The sequence below is a fragment of the Sycon ciliatum genome, chromosome 1 (genome assembly GCF_964019385.1).
Source record: "Sycon ciliatum chromosome 1, ocSycCili1.1, whole genome shotgun sequence".
Classification (NCBI taxonomy): Eukaryota; Metazoa; Porifera; class Calcarea; order Leucosolenida; family Sycettidae; genus Sycon; species Sycon ciliatum.
The window spans coordinates 85,636,204-85,659,397 of record NC_088643.1 but is presented as its reverse complement, the minus strand read 5'-3'; the positions used below and the strand labels follow the sequence as shown (position 1 = coordinate 85,659,397).

The following is a 23,194-nucleotide window of genomic DNA, read 5'->3' as shown; positions in this document are numbered from 1 at the left end:
ATTAATTTTTGATAGGGAAGGCCCTACAGACGTTGCCGTCTTGTTACAGGGAACCCTAAGTGCTCTTTACAGAGCGAAACAAAAACGGATAGATGCTCAACCTGACGACACGAGACAGGCAGAGAATTCCACCTATCAGCGCCAAGGAAAGAAATGGAGAACATGCCATATCTAGTGGTAGCAGCGGGCAAAGAAAGTGAAGAGAATGATTGCCCTTTAGTGCGCCTCTCGGTGCAAGTAGCAGCCGACTGGAGGGTGAACATTGAGGAAAGAAGAGGACTTGTAAGCTGATGAATACAGCGGAAAACAAAAATAAAAAGCCTACAAAAAACATATTCACGGTGCTCATGTAAGAGTTTTGTAAATATGTCCACTTGTTCAATTACCTTCCTATAACAAGATCATTTGATTGAGATTTCACACAGCGGCTTCCAGGCTGGCTCTTTGGGGTTTGTTTGGCTAGCTTGCTTTGGCCTGCTCTCGCTAGGTATAGTGAGAGCAGTCCAAAGTCTTGGGCTCTTTCCCCTCACCTACAAGTAGGGGATTACCGTATTATCTCTAATATAAGCACGGTCCTTTATTTTTTCAATGTACCTCCACCCCGTGCTATTAATGGAGACGTTCCTTTATTGGAGACTGTTCCATTATTATTTCAACCTCATTTCAGAGGCCTGTTGCCATGCCAAATTCATGTATGACACACACATTTCAGGGTTTTTTTCACCGGTACAGATGATGAATTTACACAGTGTGCTTATAATGGAGACTGAGCACTTTATTTTTTGAATGCCGCCCCAAGGTGTTCTATTATTGGAGACGTGCTATTATTGGAGACTGTGCTTATATTAGAGATAATACGGTATGAAGAATAATCCCTCTACAACAGGGTTTTTACGCCTGAAAGCAGGTGCAGATGGTGAAAAAAATGCGCAGAATTTTTGTAATGTGTGTGAGAGAGAGAGAGAGAGAGAGAGAGAGAGAGAGAGAGAGAGAGAGAGAGAGAGAGAGAGAGAGAGAAGAGAGAGAGAGAGAGAGAGAGAGAGAGAGAGAGAGAGAGAGAGAGAGAGAGAGAGAGAGAGAGAGAGAGAGAGAGAGAGAGAGAGAGAGAGAGAGAGAGAGAGAGAGAGAGAGAACTACCAGCCAGTTGGCCAATAATATCATCACAGCATCAAGGCAAGGGAGCCAGTGACCACAACATCAAGCCTGGCGCCAAAGAAGATTATATGTAACATACTTCTTTCTGTTTGTTTTAAGGACAGAACTGACACATGACAAGACAAGAAAATAGGAACACACTGGTTAAAAAATACAATGCGAGAATATGATGGTTAGCGGTACACCGAACCAGATAAAAACGGAACAGAAAATGAACAAAAAAATAAGATTAAAAAGTGTTGGATCAACCTGACTTGATAACAAAACTGTTAACAAGATGGCAAAATATGACACCCAATGCTCGACCACCTCACCATTATTGATCACGGTCCGTGTAAACAATAGCGACAAGAAGCAACAAAAGAGACAAGAAGCAACAAAGCGACAAGAAGCAGCATAGCGACAAGAAGCAACAAAGCGACAAGAAGCAAAAGCAACAAAAAGCAACAAAAACGACAAGAAGAGACAAGACAGAGCCAAGCATGCCCAAGTGACTCTGTCAGCAATGCCCCATTTTGGCAGAGCACACAGACGGCACATTGTCACGTTGCTTGCCGTCTGTAGTATTCTGGTGCAGCTGGGTGGTAGTTATCAGCGGAGAAACCACTGGATGATAGTTTGGAGAAAAACCTGCAGGAAAGATAAACACAGAGGGATTCTGCTTACTCCCGAGCGTGGTTCCTGGCCACAATGCAAGTACTTCAAAGTATCCAGATGTATTGACAGTATTGTGTGTGACTGCCGAAAGACTAGGAACAAACTCACGCCCTGCCAACGGCTACTGATATTGACGACTCATGAGGGACAACAAAACAACGACGAACATGACATGTTAGTAGGTATGCAGAATCACAGACTCACTGCAAAAAACGGTTAATAATAATTTATGACCGAGCAGAATGAAGGACTGACTCACCGCAAAAAGCTATTAATATGACTGAGCAGAATTGACATACTGTGCTTATCAAGTGGAGTGTAGGCCAAAACTGAGCCGATCCGAACTGTACACAGGCACACCCACATCATACAAAACACAAGACTCTCAGAGGATATTGTCAAGAGTGCAGAAGATTGTTTCAGGACAAGCACTAGCATACTACACCAACAGAACCCAAGTGAGATGGAGGGTGTTATTCCAAACAAGTAGGCATTTTCACGGTTGAAAACATATCCAGCTGACAAGCACTGTGATGCAGTGTACGAATGTTTTATTGGCCTGGCTGCCTCTTGCTGCCTTTGCGCACAGTCATGTAGGTGTGAGGCTTACCGAATAATCGAAGTAAGTGCTCCGGTCCATAAATCTGACACATGGCCTTCTCCGGATGCTTTAGTACAAGCTGAGCAAGGATGTAGAACAAACAGAGGTTGTTGATTTCCAGAACACAGTCAAACTGCTTGAAATAGCAACACTCACTGGTACTCCCAAGAAGAAAGCCAGTAGACATGTGCAATCAGCCATTCGACCAATTTTCCGTCATGCGATAGAGATGGAGCGTGTTCACAGCAGCATGATGTATACCAAAGGCATAGGAAAGGCATAGGAAAGGCATAGGAAAGGTACTTGTAGTCGCCGCTTCCAACACTCTGTTCAAGTACTGTGCTGCATGCAGCACCTACCTCTGCATATTGCGGGCGTTCAAACTTGTACAGTAGCTGTGTTCCGAGCAAGACATTGAAGTACTCGCGAATACCTTCACACACCTCAGATGCGGTTGCTTCTCGTTCGCTGTGGCACAAGAGACAGTACAGAGTGATGGCGAAGAAACAGGAGACAGACCATTTGTCGACAAAAATGACGATCACATTAAGAACAGAACATGGCAAAGACAGGAATACCAGTAACTTTCAGAAGAGATCAACATGCCAACTACAGGCCATCATACTTCGAAGTATTTTTTTTACAGGACAGTGAGTACATACCGCAACATGACTGCAGAGTAAGATCAATAGCCCCCAAAACACACACACACACACACACACACACACACACACACACATATGTACATGTACATAGAGGAGGTGTATATTCCATGAACAATGGGTATTGGCAGGCTGGGAAAGATCAAACATACGCGCATTGTACACATACATGTATAATTATTGTATATCGTGGCAAACTAGGGGGGGGGGGGGGGGGGACTGGGTGTGTCCAACGATATGGTGCCCGAGGACGGACATACTATTGTCCAAAAAAGACAAAACAACCTGTGAAATACAGCGCACATACTGGTTAAGTCCTACCTGCTTGTCGAACCAGAAGAGGAAGATACACCCCGAGATCGGCTCTGAACAAAGTCATTCAGGATACTCTCTACTGTATTCTTGGCTGGCAACTCAACAAGCTAGACAGCGGCACATACAACAGCAACAAAGATTAGCACAAAGGGCGCAAATTAGAAACTCATCATTATGAAGCAGAGAACGAAATGGATGGAGAGAAGAAGTAAGAGAAAGGCCCAGAGATAACAGAAATTGTACATAAATTCATATTCACGTTGGTGGGATTGTCCATTGCCACGCACCAAACTGCATATTTAAATTTTTTGGACCACTTTGCATACTTGATAAAGTGAGTAGAAGGGCCGGTCCGGAAGAAAGGGAGCGTTGTTGGTGACGGACAATGCCCGGTGAAGTCTGTACTCTGCTGTCAAAGGAGGCTGCTCTGTGGGTGAAGATCACGAGGCAGCCAGCAAAGCGAGTGCCCGTGAGTGCATGCTCTCTTGTAGGGCGTCCACAGGTATCCAATTCCGGGTGAAAGTAATACTTATTTTACAGCTTTGAAAATCATTGCTTATATAGTTTTCATAGAGCGTTCATAGAGTGTCCTAACTGACTAACATGGTTGTCTTAGTCAGACGCAACTTTCTCCTGCCACAAATGTCGCTCGAACTGACTTCATTGTCTTATCCTCCATCCGTAACAGTAATACAATCAAGGTGTGCGTGTGTGTGAACAGGACCGCATGAGAGAGAGAGAGAGAGAGAGAGAGAGAGAGAGAGAGAGAGAGAGAGAGAGAGAGAGAGAGAGAGAGAGAGAGAGAGAGAGAGAAGAGAGAACGGGAGGAACCATACTCGGCATTAAAAATTCAACGACACCTTCACAGGTACTTACCTGCTTTTGTCGTACTACCAGGTCCCAGTCATCGACTAGACAGTGTTTTAATACGTCTGGTAAAGTCACCTTCACTTCAATACGATTCACATAGGTATCTTCCTGCAAAGCATACATAACCAGCATGAGCATAAGTCGATATAGACAATACAAAGCAAACACTCATGAGCGCACCAGTTGGCTTGAAGCCATCCCTGATGTCAGGAGAAGTATGCAAATTATACAAAAGCTGGTGCATGCAAGCACCCCCCCCCCCCCCCCCCCCCGCCACACACACACGCAAACACACAAACACATGAAACGACAGTTTGAACGTTTATTATTACTAAGCATAACAAGCCAATATCCCAGAATAGCAGGAAAAGCAATTTCACACCTGGGAGTTACATTCACTAAAAAAACTTACAGATTCCACTTGTCCCTGCTCAAGTTTTCGCCGCTTTCGGGCAGGCTCAACTGAGAGTGTTTCCGTGCCTGCACAAGCACAATAAAGAGAAGGAATAGCAAACCCAGTTCGCACGATACTCGTGGCGTTCTTTGAATTGAATGCAAACATTTGCATACATTGAGGATGCATGCGCCCTGCTTCATTATGACGAACAGCGAGACTTGTCAAGGCCACCACCCTGAGCTGGCCACTGACTGCTTACCTCAGAGGACCACCAAAACTAGGACCAAGGGATAATTTTCCCCAGTCAAATGGCCCAGGATAAGAAGACCACTTGTACAAGGAGACCACATTTGGAAGGTCCCTCTAGTGGTTGTCGGCTTAGACAGGCTTCACTCTACATAGACATGATGTACATGCTTCAACATACTACACATGAGATGACATTGTTCAAAAAGAAAGAAGGCAAGCAGGCCGTGCCTGTTGAAGGACATCCAGATGAAGTCAAGGCAGGTGGATTCTAAAGGCTCTACAGGTTCTACGTAGTTCCTCCGTGCCCCATAGAATGCTATTAATTGCAGCACCTGCTGCACATTGCGAGCCACAAGCGCTCAACAATGAATACACAAGAATAGTGATTGGTAGGTGAGGTGCAAGGCATACAAGGGCCCTGGCCCTATTAGAAATCAAGAGTACGCACGCACTGCCATACCTTTCTTCAGCTTATCCTGCTTGTCGACAGAAGTGCGTTCATTGGCACCAATGCGTCTCCTCTTTCGCATGGTCCTAGTAGATGGTGATAGCACATAACCATCCCAGCCATACCAACACATAGTGCAAGGACAGCATAACCCATCACCGATCAGCACAGAGCGGAGTACATACATGAACATGCATTGTACAGAAACTGTACATGTATACACACCAGGGCCATTCTGTACACGTACGCTGTCAGGCGGTCAAGGACCAACTGAGCGGCCAATCCGAACTCCATCCATACAAGCGCTTCACTAGAGATGGCGCTGGGCTCAGCTGGCCAACAATGGCAGGAATGGTGACCTAGTTACTAGTATCCTGGACAGTGCCCCTCGACTCATTGGCCTGGGTGTTCAGCTTGTGGCTTTAATGCAACAATGAAGCATGGTTTCAAGTATTAACCAAAGTATCATTGCATAGCATGGACATGGTGTTACACATAGGACAAGCTTGGAGCAGTATGAAGGGGTTAGTTACACTGACAGGCAGTTCACCATCAGCCTACGACTACAACAGAGATACTACAAACTGCATAACAGTTATGTGAAAGTGGAATGAGTGAAGCGGTTACGGACAATTCAAACAATATATGAAAAACTCAACAATCACTTCCATGAGCAGGGGCGTCGGAAGGTAATTTAGTGCGGTACGGTTAGCCATCCGAAGTACAATTTACTCGTGGGGAGGGGTGGCTGAGCCGAAATGTTTTGGAAAATCAGAGCCCAAATCAGTGCATTTTATTGATTCACGGGGTACTTGGGTCAAATAGTGGTACGGTCATTACCGTAGTGACCGTACCGTGTGCGACGCCCTTGATGACTACTGTCATTGGTACTGGTGCTGGCACAGGTCCTACTGCAATTACTGCACATGTACAGTAGATACATGTGCAAGTAAAGAAAACATCTACATTGTACTAGCCGTGTGTGACCCGGACAGAGCGAGAACCTTACGAGTTTTGCTGTTGCTGCACTTCCTTCTGCTTCTTCAGATTGGCTTCAGTGTATTTGAGCGCTCTGGTATCATCAACCCACTCATCCCAGCTGCAAGATACCGGTAGCACACAACCAACCCGATGAATAAATAGCCTCAAAGAACAGCACGCGGAAGAAGGAAACCAGCCATTGTACACAATAGGTGCAAAATATGCAAAATACTAAGCGACCGCAGTACTGTCTCTTCTATAGTTCTCTGTCCCCACAGAATGATACGGACAAAATCCTAAAATTATGCGCGTAATTATGCGGGCGAAAACAGGCCATCAAGCGGCAAATATACGGTATAATAGAGAGGTTCCACATGACGTAATTACGTTAGTAAAAAACGTAGTTGATCTACGGAACGTTTTACGTACACTGCATGCGGATCTGTGTTCCACCGTGCGGAGCTTTCGAATCACGTAGCTGCCCTTGGCAACTCGGAACACGGCAGTGTACGACCGGGTCGACCTGGGGAAGGAGTCATAAATTTGTACCCCAATCCACTTACGGAGCACCTACGTTATCAGAGCCCTATCTACGTACTCTACGTAGACAACTTTCCGTAAGTGGAGTGCAAACTCGCGGGTTTTTCCCGCCCACTAACGTAAAGTTGCTCAACTTTAAGTAATGCGGAACCTCTCTATTGCGGTCATTATGCACGAGTTATCTGTAATTGGTACAACTTTAAAAGTATACAACTTTGTCGTACAAACTCAAGGGTGGGTACCCCGGGTACGACTTTGTAGTACATTTTCAGCACCATGTACTATTTTCATGTACATGAACATTCTTATGGATAACGCAGGTTTTATGCAAAATTTTCTCGAAAACGTGGATGAAAGCCAATTACACAGAAAATTGCACCGCGGAATCGCGGTATCCTGTGGGGGCAGAGTCCTGTATTATCGGTATGCTATCTGTTTGCTGTGGTATGGCCATGTGGTGCGAGAGGGTCCAGAATCCGCCTCGTTCCAAGCACTGGAGCTATCAATCAACACAAACGACGTAAAAAAACCGTGGCCGTCCGCCATTGCGGTGGATAGATACGATTCGGCACGACCTGAAGGCAGCGAATCTCTCCGTGGAGAGCGCTCTCCAAGCTGCAGGAGATAGACTAACTTGGCTTGACACTGTTGACAGATGTGTCGACTCTGCTCCTGTCTAACAGGTTCAGGGAAGATGCGAGCTGTGTTTATTATTATTATTATCTGTTTGAATTATATTTCAGAATGCTCTGTCTCCATATCAACGTGTTTGGCCTAGTTTCCTAAAATGTGACAGCGTTTTGTGGTGAACATTGTTTTGCTTTACTTTATTTTATGCATTTTCATGCGCATGCTTGAAATGCTGCATAAAATGGCCCGTTACCCTTCAGCCAGCTGGCCTTTTTTCTAGCTCGCTTGAAGTAAGTTACTCGCTTGTGGTGTGATCCCTTGCTTTAGTTCTTTCTTGTGAGGTGGTTTTCGAATTGGAGGTAGTGTTTTCAAACCTATTTCGGTGTGTGTGATTCTTGTAGATTGCCTCCTGTTTGCTTATGTGCTGAACGCCTGCATTCCGTTCTCATCATGGATGTCACTAGAAACGCTTCTGATGTCGCTGGCAAGCCATCACAGACACAGATGATGACGGAGATGATTTACCGACTTGGGAAGGTGACGTAGGTGGTGGAGCAGATTGGATCTAGGATGTCTGGCATTGCAGAGAGAGTGCCTGCTCTGGAAGCGACTCGACCCATGTCCAACCCGGCACGAAGTGCCTCGTTTTCCGTTCTGGCACCAAGCGCCTTGTCAGCCCTGGGTAAAACCCGCGATGCTGACATTGCGTCAGACTACGAGTCCGAGGAAGAGATGGAGGACTCTAATGTGCTGGACAAGTCTGGCACGGACTTCAAGGTGTCTTCGGAAACCTGGAGTTCTTTCAAGAGCATTTCATGGCTTCTACCTCGAACGAAGTTCGGCGCCAATGGCGTAGTCATTTCGGGCGTCCACGGATTGACGCGGCTACCCCGTCGTTGATGGACAAGATGATTAAATCTCGTTTACACCCTGCGACGAAGTCGCGTGACAAGGCCCTGTCAAAGCAACATGCCTTGCTCCTTGATAGTGTGAGTCCTTTGTCTAATGTGCTTGAAGAGGCACATAAGGATATCCTGACCGAGGGGGATACCGTTGAGGCATGCAAGACTGCTCTGGCCTTTATCGGCAACGCCAATATATATCTGAACAGAGACAGACGAAGAAATGCAATTCTGTGCATGAATCGGGATCTCGCCGACATGGCTGAGGATGATCCTATCTACAAGGCGTCTGCCCCTCAGTTGTTCGGGGAGGGCTTCTCCAAGAGGGCCAAAGAGCGGAACGAGGAGACCAAGTGTCTCTCTCAAGCCTCCAGCTCCACTCGTGGCAAGTCATCGCCTGGCTCGTCTTTTTTCGTGGAGGCTGAACTGGTGCCCCACGGGGAGGCCACTTGAGTCGGGGCAATTTCAGCAACAACCGTTTTCGACCTTACAATGGTCACGGCAATCAGTTCCGGTCCGGCGTCAACCGGAAACCACTCAACCAGTGGAGAGAGAAGTCTAGTAAGACATATGATTCCTTGTTTAACAAATGGAGTCGCCGGTGTTCTGAACGGGACTCAGATCCCTTTTCAAGTGACGTCTCTCGTCATAATCAACTTTCTGACGTCTCTTGTCAAAGACGGCTACGGGTATCGATCTATCAATACCTACCGCTCTGCAATCTCATCTGCCCATGATAAAATTGATGACTATGATGCTGGACAGCATCTCCTGGTCATAAGACTTCTGCAGGGAGTTTTTCATCAGAGATCCCCCCAACCCAGATATAGTCCCACTTGAGATGTTGCCCAGGTGTTGTCATATATTGTATCTTTGGGCAATAACAATGACCTATCACTGAGTGGTCTTGCTCACGCAACTGTAGTGCTACTTGCGTCAACTCGACCATCCCGGCCGGTTGATTTTGCAAATCATGATATTAATTTTCAACACTTCTCTCCAGAAGGCATACCCTTTCAAACAGGTACCCTTGCAAAACAGTCTCGACAATCGAAACCTTTGACTGAATTCTTCTTTGCTAAATTTCCGGATGAGGCTAAACTCTGCCCTGTCACAACCTTGATGGACTACGAACAAAGAACCAAGTCTCACCATTCTGGTGAGACTCGCGTGTTCCTTGCGACCATTCAGCCTCACAAGGTGGTGCCCTTCTCTACGGTCGCACGGTGGCTTAAATCCTGTCTCTCACAAGCAGGTTTTGATACATCTATCTTCAAGGCACAGTCCACAAGGGGTGCATCTGCCTCGGCCGCTGCCAGCTCGGGCGCCACAACTAATGAAATCCTGAAAGCAGCTGACTGGAGTAGCCAGTCTGTCTTCCAGAAATTTTACCATAAACCTAAACATGATATCTCATATGCCAATGCGGTCTTATCCTGCAAAAAAACGCTGTCAGCTACTGACAGTAAAGCTTCAAAATCACGTTGATATGGAGACAGAGCATTCTGAAATATAATGGCAGAATAGATCAGACCACGCAGTGGTTGCCAGTTATTCTGGATTATATGAAGAATGTAATGCGATTTTCCTTGGCTCACCATCTGAGTTCTTAATAAAATAAAACAAAACAATATTCGAGTTATGCCTAACTGTCCACCAACATAACCAGATTTTATACAGTCAGCGAGTGCGACAAAATGGCACAAATCTGACAAGGAGTACTGAGACATTCGGCGACCTGACACCTAGCTCCAACACTTCTCCAAGGCGCAAACCAACAACCTTCCAACTTGGAAGGCTTTCCGAACCTGTGTCGTCCTCGCTGACCGTATAAGAGATGGTTACGTTCGTCATAACTCGTAACATCGCATTCTTCATATAATCCAGAATAGCTGGCAACCACTGCGAGGTCTGAGCCATTCTGCAATTCTCCAAGCTCTACACTGTTTGCAAAAACAGGACAGTCAATTGTAATACTGAATTCCAGGGTCGATGAACTCAAAATTTACTGAACAAACCTTTTATTCCAGCCATTGTAATGGATCAGGTACTTGGGTACTTTGTCCCGGATTTCTGCTTTCAGGCACTACACGCGTACGTCCACATACACAGACACACCCGACATTGCAAGCACGTCCGCGCACACACACAAACAAAGTACTTTGGTATTCAATGATCAATGGCACAAGAAAACAAATAATTACGGCATTCTAGAATTCCTAATTTGTACTTCACAATATTCTTACATGCCACAGCACAGCAAGCTATGTACTGGTTCGGCAATGGTATGTAAAACCGGACTCCGGGTTTCCTGCCCGTCAGTGTAAGACCGGACTTGTTTGCTCTTCGTGCGCCTTTCAGAGTTTTGACAAAGAAAGCGTGCAATGCATGTACCTTCATATTTACGGTACTGTGCGGGCCACTGACAAAACAGTGAAAGACATGCAGCTGTAGCCCTACGGTCTGCACGTGTTTCCGTGCACATATCACACACACACGCATGCGAGCATGTGCGGAGGTTAAATTTCACCGCACCGACCACTGTGCATCTAGAAGTCAGACCTGTTCGTTCACTGTGACCCCAATGCCTACACACCGCTCGTTCACTCCTATGCCTACAACTTCAAGTTACTACGGCTTTCTTGGAAAACTACCGTAACTCATACGTCATAGTCTCCACGCACATGTGCTCCCATTTAATACCTGCTGAACTCTTGTGTACAACCAGTGCTTGATATAGACTAGGAGGAAGAAGACAACAGGAAACAGAGCAGCATGCCTCACCTTTGCTTCATACATCAACGGACCATGGAAGCAAAGGACTTTCTCTCCGTCGGAGAACTTTAACTGAGGTTTGGGCGGCATGTTTCTTTGGTGTAAGAGTCCGCAGCAGGTATCCGACCACAAGTAGGACGAGTTGAGGAGCAGCTTTGGAAAGGTTTCAAAAATGGCTCTCCAATACTAAGACCAGAAGGAAAGCAGCTGAGTCTGTGCTCGAATATTGTTACGTTGCTAGTTCTCCTGGAATATGGAGTGAAAGAGTCTGTTCTGTCCAGTGTGACAAGAAAATAAGTGGGCCACTCGAATCAGGACTGCGATTACAAGACATAAATTTTAGAAATGTGAATCATTGCTTCGTAACAAAAAATGTATTCAAATATTGAAATGAATCGTGAGTCGATGTCACCCATACCAATAATATTCATGTTGGTTGAGCGCTGTGCACCTCCGTGGTGCTCCAAAACTAAGTAATTAGTTACTTGTGAAAAGATTCACTCTGTTCCCGGCCATAGGGGGCTTCATCTTCTTCGCCTGGATAGCACTGAGTAGAGTAGATCTACATTTTCCACATAATGCATGCACTTCCGGAATTCCACTTTCGTCAATCAGATTCTTTGCACAAAAAATGTAGGGGAGAATGTGACGCCAAGGGACGCCATTACCGTTGTTATGGTTTCGTCTCTGTTGACAACGCTTCTCTGTGTCGCGATGAGCAGATAAAAGATCAGACATAACAGGGTCACACAGGGCCATCGCCTCAGGGCTATAGGCGCTAGGGTACCGGTAAAAACAGTAAAAAAGGTCAACTCGGGAGTCATAATGCTCTGCAACAACAGGCCAAGCAGCAAACATTCCAGGCTGAGAAGCAAGCAAAGTTTTTTGTTTACTGCCATGGCTGGCTACCGCCCCCCCCCCCCCTCCCTCCATATTGGCCTATATTCTCTGGCCACGGGAAGGTGAAATAAATAAATAAAGACAGAGACTCAGTACGAGTAGAGGCCGAGCTAGGCGTCTCAGTTTCTGTTTACTACTACTGTATATCAGGGAGTCGTAAAAATGTCTGAAACCACCATGGTATTTGTACGACAGAGCCCTGTCATTTCCAGGAGGTCCGCAAAACCTGGACCGCCTAGATCTTGTCCTCGACGAACACAACATTATTTCTGGACAAACGAGTTTGGCATTTCCTTTCGTGCTAGAAACGTGCTAGTACTGGCACTGCTAGGCCCGGCGGCTGCATGATTATAACATGTCAGCCCAAACTTGAGAGAAAGAAAAGAAGACAGCGTGACATAGGCGGCGCGGCGCTGCTTGTCATGTCGATGTAAAACGGAAGACGCCCTAGCTACGCAGTACGGGCGCAGGAGATGTAATGACTGGGTGGCATCGATGATCATTACGATGAGTATTCCGCCCTGGTATGTTCTGCTAGCGGACAAGGAGCCGTCGCACACATCGGAATACAAATCATTTGTGAACAACGCTATCAGGATATCGCCTCAAACTCTGCTGAGTTTATACCTTGGGAGTCCAGTGTCATGGAGGATAGAAGAAGGTGGGTAGATATCGGTATACATTGTATCAGATCTATGCACTCTATACCGGTAGTCACTCGCAGCAAGGTACATGTACCGGTACTCTGATTCAGAGTATCGTCAGAGTCTGAATGAAATTACATGTACAATGTACTTGAAAGGGTTTGTGTTCCTGTGGACGTAGAAAGTCCACACCTAACACTGGTTCATGGTTAGGTAACTGCAGCCGGCCACTACTGCCTGTACTGGTTAGGTAACTGCAGCCGGCCACTACTGACACTAGTACTAGTACCCGCGTTGACTAGGCCCGCTGGTCACATCATTATTAATTTTAGAAAAGTGATCCTGTCAGCATTTCTATTATTGTCTGACTGACAGCAGCCTGAGAAGTACATGACTTGTATGTTTCATGGGGTGGCTACCTACCTCTCTGCTACAATGTCCCCTTACGAACGTACGGAAGGATTCATTACACATTAGCATACCTTGGGGGTGAGGCTGCGGATTGCCACTTTTAGGTGAGCTGGTTTACCGGCTTGCAAACCTCATCTTCAGATGATTAGCAGGCATCCCACGTCACAGGCCATGGCGGGAGGTTCTCTTGGGTCGGTTGTATGCAGCGCACTTGCAGGCCATGCACCGATTGTGCATCTGTATACCTTTGTGTCGCTCCTCCAGGATACCGTAGAAGGGTATACATTATGTTTCTGCCATGTTCAGGTTGAACACTTCGTGAATGTGGTAGCCTGCATTCAAATATTACATCCCGTCCCGGCTTTGTCCACTGGCGTTTTCACTCCAACCAGTTTTGTTTGATAAAGTCGGAAGTTGGTTGTGATTTTAACTGACTTGCTGAGACGGCTATGCTTGTTTCAAAGACAGTGACACCTTGACGCTTGATGCTTTCCCAGAATTTTGCCAATACAAGCGCATATCTCCGGCTTCATTACTTGGGCAGGTATAGCAGCATGATGCGTGCATGATATGATTCGATACAATGTGTACGTGTTCTGCAGTGCTGGAACAAGTCGGGGCCAGCCAACGTTTGCAGTCTCGGTATGTCCAGTACGACGCACCAATGCTGCGGAAGAATATGACTCCTCTAACTACGAGGTGTGTCTGTTGCGTGAGGCCGGTGCAGAGCGGTGTGGAACGCTGACCTGCGTGGTTGAGCCAGGGACACATCCGGAGCGTGTTGCACAGAGGGAGTTGAAGGCACAGACACAACTTTCGGGTGAGTCCGACTCCCTACGCTGAGAAATTTGGCACTCATCCAAATTTCATGCCAATTGGTAACGTAACCGTAGTCTGTGTATATCCAGCATGTTAGTTAAGGTTGAGTGACAAGGCACGGGGCTAGCCAACCATACTGCGTTCTATTGGATAGCAGCACATGTCCTGCGATTCTGAAGTGCCATGTTCTTAGTACATGACTGATCGCATTACTATTAGGCCTTCTGAGATGTTACTACCGGGTCACAGTCTTTGCTACACGCACGGAATGTGTGACCGTGCTTATAAGGTTAACTTGATTGCATCAAGTTGTTGTGCATAGTACACTGTACTGCATTTGGCAACCTTGATCTTTTTCTTAGCCTCAGCTGGGAAGCAACACAGCAGTAGGGATGGGCCGAGTGAGCAATGGCATTTTCATGGTAGTAACTTGTATTGGCGAGTGATTTTTAAGCAAAATGCAGAAAATGATCTGAAATCCCATGCTTATCTGTGTGGTCAGGATTGATACTGGCAGGTTGTGCCTCACAGCCCAGGATACTGAGGATAGCATCATTTATTGTGCAGCTCCGGACTTTACTGGCCATAACTCTGTTATTCGTTGAGCCAATATGTCCAGCTGGGGAGTGTAGTGTGCTCCAGGGCCTTGTTTGATTGGAGTTGGGGATAAATGCTGTATTTTTATGAGTAGGACTCCCCCCCCCCCCCTCCTCAAAAAAAGATCAACATCATTCAGGGGCGTCGGAAGGCATTTTAGTGTGGTACGGTCAGCCATCTGAAAGCACAATTTACTCGTGGGGGAGGGATGGCTGAGCCGAAAATTTTGGAAATTTAGAGCCCAAATCAGTGCATTTTATTGATTTACGGGGTACCTTGGGCAAATAGTGATACGGTCAATACCGTAGTGACCGTACCCTGTCATTCTATTCAGCACCCGGGGGACTAAACGAGTGCATGTAATTGTTTCATCTTCAACCATGTTCTATAGAACGAAGTAACAATTCCTGTGAAACTTTCAGTATCAAATACTTTTAATGCCGGGTATTTCTGTTTGTCGCATCATTTTTTGCGTGATTGCAGTGTCCCGGTTCGTCCCTCTTCATATTCAAGCTCAGCCACATCGTGGAGAGCATACAATCACGGTGTTCTATCTCGCTCCTGTGAATGAAAAAGGTCAGAATTTAAACTATGAAAGTCGCTTGTAACCCACACAGGCCCAGAAGAACAGGTCCGGCCGGTCCAGCCATAGCCAGACCAACTTTTTGGCCGGCGATATTTCTTTCCCCTAGAAACATCATATCGATTATCGAGTATGAAAACACTCAATTGACTGAACGTTGAGCCTGTGAGCCCGCCCAGGGTGCCATAAAATGACTATCTGGTGCACGCAGTGACACAGCTGATGCCGCAGTGTGCCAGTGGTAGCATACAGAGAGTTTTAGTCAGAGAGCATTTTGGAAGTGTATGAGGTGTGCTTGGAAGTGTTGTCTTGTTGCACCAAAGTTTTCGTGCCAGCAGTGGCTATCCACCCAGACGCATCGCTCAAGTCTCCCCAGCATGAGTTTTGCAAGCAGACGGTTGTGAAGTGTTCTTGCAAACATGGCCTTGGCTCACCTATGCTGAGGAGAAAGATTTTCACAGCAACGCCGTACATGCACCTTACTGTGTCAATACAATGTTGCGCTACAACGTAAAAATCGTTCAGCCGATCCGTTACTAACAAGTATGACGTCATTTTAACTGTAGCCTTGTCATGATCATAGCACCTTACAGCGCGCACAGCTGCACTAAGTCCTAGTATCTACACACGAAACTTCCATCTTTCCTAATTTTCGCCGGTCTCAGACGGCATCAGCAGGGAAAGAGTTTTGTGCAGCCAAAGACCTAGAGTAGCTGTATGCGCTGTGATTTGCCATGATCATGAGCTGATGATGAGATCCATGTTTTAATGTTATCATGATGCGTTTTTACAGACGAGGCTCATGGATTTCCATCTGTGGAAACAGCCTTTGAGAATCTGCAGTTTGTCCTGGAGAACCACCACAATGAATTCGATATGTTCTATGGTCATCGGTGAGTTGCCGTGGCGTTTTAACACGCGTGCAGATACAGTGTCTGTGTGCATGTGTATGTAGGTGTGCACATCTTGTGATGTTTACGGTGTGGTGTCATTTGTATGGCATAGCTTGATCACTTTGTTCAGCCTGATTCAGACTTCATTTGCGGACGGGAAATGCATTGTGACAGCGCCCGTCGTGAAACGAAAAGTTGACTTGAGCTCAACTTGTTTGTTCCATCATGCAACCGTCGTGTGAAGCATTTTCCATATGCGAAATGAAGTGTGAATCAGAATCAAGCTTTTGTCTCGGGGAATATCCTGGAAGCCCCTCTGCTCGTGTGCTTGAAGCACTGGCAGTCATACCGGGTATGACTGCCAGTGCTTCAAGCACACAAGCAGAGGGTATTTGACTGCCAGTGCTTCAAGCACACGAGCAGAGGGTATTTGACTGGCTCCTGTTTTTCTGCGTTGCTTGGCTACAGTGACATGATCTTGGCAGTTGACTCCTGGCTGAGAGATCAGCACCGACTAGATGAAGTGTCACCGCATCTAGACCTGCTCTTCAACAGCGCTGATGATCGATCTGAAGACAGAGTTAGTGTCCCTGTAGGGCATTTGAAATTTGCAATAGATGCCAACCCACTGTACGAAGAAAGCATTGAGCCAATAGAAGACTGCCTACTTATTGGTTTCAACAATCCGCTCTTCCTCCACGCAGAGCTCCAAGCATCAACATGAGAACCGTAGAACGCATTGTGTGAGACACTCAGCGTCGGCACTGTACGCATATATTTTACCTTCTTCTAATTCTACTCTGACGAGCATTTCTATACTAGTGATATACCATTCATGGCTTTCCAGCAGTACGAGGCCAGTGCCAACTAGCTGCTAGTATACATTTGTATTGGCAACACGATGATGAAGGATATTCTTGATACTTGTAATGCAAGCATACTATTTTATTGATACAGCACGTATAAAGCTCATAATGGAAAATCAAATGAGGGTCATGCATCTGTCGACGCTGAGCCAGTGCGTTCTGTCCCAGGCAAATGATTTATTGCCATGCTTTCAAAAGAGACATGCTGAGAAGTAAAGAGAGCATGGAGGTAAACGTTGAATGCCCTAAGAAGATGGCCATAGTGTATATCCAACATGAGCAAGTTTTATGCACGTTGTAGGCGACCACCTATGTTGAAGTACAGGCCTCCGCAGTGGGTTAGGCGGATTATGCATGCGGTTTACGTATCACATAATCCAAGAAGATTCTGTGTACGGGAATGCTCCACTGTACAAGTGCTGCCACGCCCATACTTCGAAGTCCAAGGTTCATGCTATACATGTGCATAAGGGTGTATGCTCCTAACATGCTACTGCATGAAATAGCATTAACAGGGAGTTATCCGTGGTGGAGTTGTTCGTATGACTCCCTGTCATTTCACCCGTCAGTCTGTATACACGTTCATGGAGAGACTACGGAAATGAAGTGTTAATGTTTTTTCACACAGCCGAGGGTTAAAAAGTATTAAAACAAATAGTTGAAGAAGTGAAAAGGAAGAGAAATAGAGGAAGGTGGGGAAAGGCACGGACACAAAGGACTAGATGTAACCAGTACCTACTAGCACCTGCACAAGCAAGAAATACACTACGGACAGATCGACACCAAAACAATAACAAATCCAGCAAATCTAATGCTCCTGGCAGAGTGCTAGACAGACCTAATAAAAAAAACCACTGGTAAAATTCACTGAAATTAGAATATTGCTGCATGAGTAGGGCTTTCAGCTAGTAAAACATGCCAACAGCTTGCCTACTTTTGATTTGTCAGAATAAATCCATGCCTCCGAAAGAATTTGTTGTTCAAAGTATTGTTTGTACTATTTGGGAAGTGGGTTTTCTAGGAAACAACAGGAGAATGACATTAAATTATGATTTGAGAAGACTAAAATTTCCAATTGAGACACTGGAAACTCAAGATATGTGGAATAAAGAAAACATACTATGGAGGAAGGACCCTCCATTTGACAAGGCCATCTGCACCACAGCTAAATAGCTGCGTGGAGCGGCCCGTCACAAGTACTTGTTGCACGCCCGAGCCAGCTGAGCGGAAGAAAGAAGTCTTGACGTGTTCGTCAGTAAAGGCCTTGCGTTGGCGCGGGATGCACACATCCCATAGCTGTGTCCACAAAGCACAGAGGGAACACAGAGAACTAGGCTCAGTGAACAGTCGTAGTGGATGATCCCAGTGTTAGGAAGTACGATTGGTTCATCATAAAACTTGGGTTGCTAGTTGGTGACTGATTTACAATGCCATGCCCCAAAATACGAATGTCTCAGAAAGTACAGTTCCTTACACACCCGTTTTTGAGTCGCTGGCAGCCAATTCTAAACTCTTTCCTCAAGCTGGAAGGGACATGGTTTTACCCCCGGGAGAGTTGGTGCTCTCATAGTCATAGGTTCCAAGCTTGCAATTGCTCTCATGGCAGGCTTGTGTCTATGCTATAGTGGTGGTATAATGACCGAGTCACTAGCAGTGAGCGCTGTACCCACATTTTGTTTGAGTCCTACCCACTTATCATGCGGAGACAACCACATGGTTGAACGAGTAGTAGACCTTTCTCGTGGCATACTAAAGCGTTTGTCATAGCGGATCCTGACATATGCTTCAGCAATAAGCGCCGTCGAGAGCAAATTCATACCAGTAATCAAAATCACTACCAAAACAAGCAGCAGCCATCTTGGAAGGAGACAATAATTCCATGCGAACCTCTTCACATTTCACCAAGAAGGAAAACAACACAACGAACATTACACCAAGATTCTGAGGTACTACAGCAACCCAGATTGGGGGAGCCACAACGCACATCACCATACAGATGTGTGGAATTAGTACGACTAAGAGTACATAAACCAGAGTGTGCAACTCGGGATGGTTCCTGTGGGAGCGTAATTCGTGCAGTATGTCATTTCTGACGGAATGGTAAGCCACATGTACGGTGAAAGGTTGCGTAACTAGTCACGGTGGTGCAGGTCACTGAGTTTGTCCTGATTTCGGTTTTTTGATACGGATGTTTAGGATTTTACGTCGGGCCCTAGACGACGGCTACTTTGGCCAACCGGACAACGAAGAAGTTGTGACCAAAGAGAATGATTTTATTTCTTGCGCATGCGTTTGTAGAATGACGTAATACTCAGTGAGTCAGGTCGCTACAGTACTCCCCCGCCAGTGGTGAGGTCGGGAGGAGCGAAGCACGATAAACAAGAAACAAGAAAGAGAAGAGAAAGGAAGCGCAGCATGTACAAGGCGGAAAGGCAAAAATATAATAATATGATACATATGTACAAGCGAGAGCGCTGCGTGTGTGAAATTTGTTTGTGACGTGGCAACAAAGGCCGAAACAAAATCAAAAATGCAGAAAGCGGAAATGAGAGAGATGCATGACAGAGGCGGGTTAACATGTCAGAGGTGTGTTAACGTGACAGAGGTGGAGAGCATGTCAGAGGCAGAAAGAAAGAAAAGAGGAAATGTACGCGTGACAGAGGAGTGTTATCGTGTCAGAGGCGGAAAGAAAGGAAATGTACGCGTGACAGAGGAGTATTATCATGTCAGAGGCGGCTGCATGTTGCAGGCTTGGCGGGATACCAGCAGGAGCGCTGCACTGATGCGAGGCATGCCGAGTGAGGCGGGGACAGATGGAGGCGAGCGCAGCTCCATGGGGTCCGGTGCCGGGCGTGTGCCTACGTGCGTGCACAGTGAGTGAGCTGGTACGACGGGTGGAGGTGGCCAATTTCCAGCTTGAGGCCAGGATGAAGACGAAGACGACTGGACGATGTGCCGTGGCAGGATAGCGGGGTATCCAGGTGGGCCGGGAGGGTGGCAGGGGCCACAGCAGCTCCGAGGCGGATCCAGTGACGAGTGGTGGTGAGGCTCAAGTTTTACGTCAACAGCCGGCGATTGACGGGATCCCGAGAGTTGAGGCGAGCAAGAAACTGCGGCGGGCCGAGCTCGGGGATGGCATGCTCAAAACTCCGAAGAGCGCAGCGTCGGGGGTCACCAATTTAGGATTTTACGTCGGGCCCTAGACGACGGCTACTTTGGCCAACCGGACAACGAAGAAGTTGTGACCAAAGAGAATGATTTTATTTCTTGCGCATGCGTTTGTAGAATGACGTAATACTCAGTGAGTCAGGTCGCTACAGATGGCCTGGTGAATTTACTTGTCAGCGGATGTACGCAGCATACGCAGTCACACAAAAACACCGAAATTCTAAAACAGGACACCTAAAATCATGCAAAACTGGGTGATTTCCGGTCTGTGAAATGCGAAAAATTTGAGCTGTACGCAAGTCGCGGCTTGGCTGACCTCATCAGGGTGACGTAGTGCACGAACTGCGCTGTTTCAGATCTGACATGCACAGTTGCACACTCTGGTTTATGTACTCTTGGTACGACCAAAGGTCGCCACACCATTTCACATCATCTTACCTTAATGCTGCCATCGGCCCCTCCAGATGCAAAGAACTCTTCATTCTCAGCCATTGCCAAGCTTCTGATCCCATCGTTATGAGCCGGTAACGAGTTCAAGAGAGCTTGCTGCCTGACGTCAAAGACACAGATATCGCCTTTCTTGCCTGCACTGATGATCAGTTGGTGGCTGGGTGCATAGATAATACTACTCGCACCGCCCTCGTGACATGTGAAGCCTAAATAGAAGAAGACAGAAAGCCATCCATATTATGCTTTTAGGCCAAAACAACATAACAAATAGTTACAACCTGTCAGCACAACAGTACTGACAAGAGATAAGCAATGCAATGAAACACCAATGTGCAGTTTGCATTCCTTGGTGGCTACATGTACTTGGTCCGGCTCATCCCAATTGTCGCTTATCTATCGCCACTAAGAACAGGAGTTTTTTTTACCGCTCTGTGAAATTTCCAATAGGCATAGTGAGGAAGCATGATACACGAATACTCTCCGCCACAAGAAAAAAATTTCAGCGATGGAATCTGGTGAAGCGAGTCGAAGAAAGGAAGAAAGGTAAGCAAAGTGCACGAAATAAATCAGCAAAGGAGCGCGTTCTTGCACTCACACTCTTCCAGGTCCAGAGTTCATTCAACTCTGCATCACTCGAACTGCCGCGCCGTTACATGAGCTGACATTTGCTGGTGTCTAGCTGCTGGCGTAGACTGGTAGGGTATCTCTTGCTTTCTCAGCCTGTCGTATGGCAGCAATGGGAAAGGAACAGTTGTGGCTGTCACTTCGGTGCTTGAAGGAACCGTGGGCAGTGTGACCTGTGTGTCGCCACAGTGTGTTTCAACAAAGCCTTCGAATGAGGCATACAGGCCTCCAAACAGCTGTCATACGCTCCGCTGGATACACTGACCACGACTCTTGTAATGCTGCTGCTAGGTCCACCAAGCGAAGGAACAACCAACAAGTTGGCCGGGCGCATCGCATCAAAAACACCTTTCTTCTTCAGCATGATGCTCAGCTCTGCCGTGCACGCGTGCCTGTCACGCTCTCCAGGATGTCAGTTGCCCCTATCACAGTTCCGGTCTTCGGGTCGCTGTGCTTGGCTTTTTTGGCAACACAGACAGATTCCCACTTCCCAAAAAAGTCGAACACACCGCGATTCAAAGCGCTAGTCGCGATCATTTTTCTTTGGTGCCTCCTTTGATCTTGCCATCACAACCTCCCAAGCAAAAGTAAGTTAGATATCGTGATTGGACTGGGTTTTACCTGTCAAAAAGTGCGTGGGAGATAAGCGACAATTGCGATGAGCCGGACCAAGTACTTGCAGTCTGTAATACCCTTGCCTCACAGTCATTGCACTGAACCAGCAGCAGCATATACTACACACGCAATGCAAGTGGAAATACATTGATCCAAGCCATGTAAGCACATACCTCGAATCAGTGACTTGTGTGGCGGTACAAGGAAATCATACAGAGCAACATTCCTACAAGGAAAAAGGACACAGATAATGCAATGAGGTTAAAATACTGTGCACGGATCCTATAATCTTGCATTCAATTGGATACTAAAAAAAGAGAGTAAATTATCGTGTCCGTTCCCGAAGGGAACTCACGACGTCCGCTAACACCCGGTAAACCCTAGGATACTAAACTTACACTGAACGATGAGATTTTATTATTTCCCATACGCTCATATCTCTCTTATCCAAGTGTTACAAGCACAGCACTTACTTTCCATCATTAGAATAACCCGCAGTGGCCAGGAAACTTGTTGAGCTCATGAACACAAAGTCATTTGTGCAGCGATTGTGACACCGTACCTCCTGAAACACACAAAATGCAATGCAACACGTAACATGAGAGTAGAACGCAGGTATACGAGTGAACCAGTGTGACGATGAAAATGTCACATTTCACGAGCCAATTCAACATGGCGTTTGCAACCACGGGGCCTCCACTAGCTGTGAACTAGTAACAGAAGCGGGCAAAGAGCAACGGCACTATAGAGGTTATGCAAATGATACCATGGTGGTGAACAAGCGGAACCGCTTATGAGCGCTTTGTATACAGGGTGAGTCGACGGAACCGAGTATGGGCATTTTGTATGCAGGGTGAGTCGACGGAACCGAGTATGGGCACTTTGTATGCAGGGTGAGTGGACGGAACCGAGTATGGACACTTTGTATACAGGGTGAGTGGACGGAACCGAGTATGGGCACTTTGTATACAGGGTGAGTGGACGGAACCGAGTATGGGCACTTTGTATACAGGGTGAGTGGACGGAACCGAGTATGGGCACTTTGTATACAGGGTGAGTCGACGGAACCAAGTATGGGCGCTAAGCATACCGGTTGAGTCGGCAGATTTGCTTATACCAGTTAAGGGAGCTAAGTACACAGCATGAATCGGCGGTTTCGCGGCATTGCCAAAGCACCTCAACTGATGATGAAATTGCATAGCGTCCATAGTACATTTCAAAAACATGGACACACAGTTTTGCAATTTACGGCAAGGCCTTCTAGCCTTTGGAGATATTCTCGCCACAACTACTAGTAGGCACTCACAAATCTGCTCATATAAGTACTTTATTCACTTGAAACAAACTTTGAATTTCAGGCAGATTTTAGCACTCTGAAAGACTTCGGGCTTATTCCGGGTGGTAGCAGCCAATGCAAGTCTCCTCGGGGGAAAGAGATGAAA

At 46.5% G+C, this 23,194-nt stretch overlaps 3 protein-coding genes across 4 annotated transcripts in view; 1 reads left to right on the top strand and 2 right to left on the bottom strand.

Moving 5' to 3' along the window:
- Positions 1-1,202: 1,202 nt before the first annotated feature.
- LOC135806042 (mortality factor 4-like protein 1) lies at positions 1,203-11,727 on the bottom strand. Its single transcript, XM_065320178.1, has 11 exons — positions 11,192-11,727; positions 10,426-10,493; positions 6,364-6,453; positions 5,367-5,440; positions 4,673-4,740; positions 4,267-4,368; positions 3,397-3,497; positions 2,773-2,881; positions 2,423-2,492; positions 2,072-2,156; positions 1,203-1,785 (listed from the first exon to the last, which is right to left on the bottom strand). The coding sequence occupies exons 1-11, from the start codon at positions 11,270-11,272 to the stop codon at positions 1,698-1,700; spliced, it is 936 nt and encodes a 311-aa protein (XP_065176250.1). The 5' UTR covers positions 11,273-11,727; the 3' UTR covers positions 1,203-1,697.
- Positions 11,728-12,380: 653 nt separating this feature from the next.
- On the top strand, positions 12,381-17,029 carry LOC135806041 (uncharacterized). The gene is made up of 5 exons (XM_065320177.1): positions 12,381-12,743; positions 13,740-13,957; positions 15,037-15,129; positions 15,930-16,029; positions 16,498-17,029. The coding sequence occupies exons 1-5, from the start codon at positions 12,727-12,729 to the stop codon at positions 16,751-16,753; spliced, it is 684 nt and encodes a 227-aa protein (XP_065176249.1). The 5' UTR covers positions 12,381-12,726; the 3' UTR covers positions 16,754-17,029.
- A 468-nt stretch (positions 17,030-17,497) lies between these two features.
- The window catches only part of LOC135806040 (dmX-like protein 1), a 41,104-nt gene continuing 35,407 nt past the window's right edge, over positions 17,498-23,194 (bottom strand). For both annotated transcript variants that reach the window (XM_065320176.1, XM_065320175.1), the window contains exons 33-36: positions 22,226-22,317; positions 21,926-21,978; positions 20,502-20,719; positions 17,498-18,191 (exon numbers count right to left, since the gene is read on the bottom strand). In XM_065320176.1, the coding sequence (XP_065176248.1) occupies positions 18,015-18,191; positions 20,502-20,719; positions 21,926-21,978; positions 22,226-22,317 (540 nt within the window). In that variant the 3' untranslated portion in view covers positions 17,498-18,014. The remainder of the gene's footprint in view (positions 18,192-20,501; positions 20,720-21,925; positions 21,979-22,225; positions 22,318-23,194) is intronic.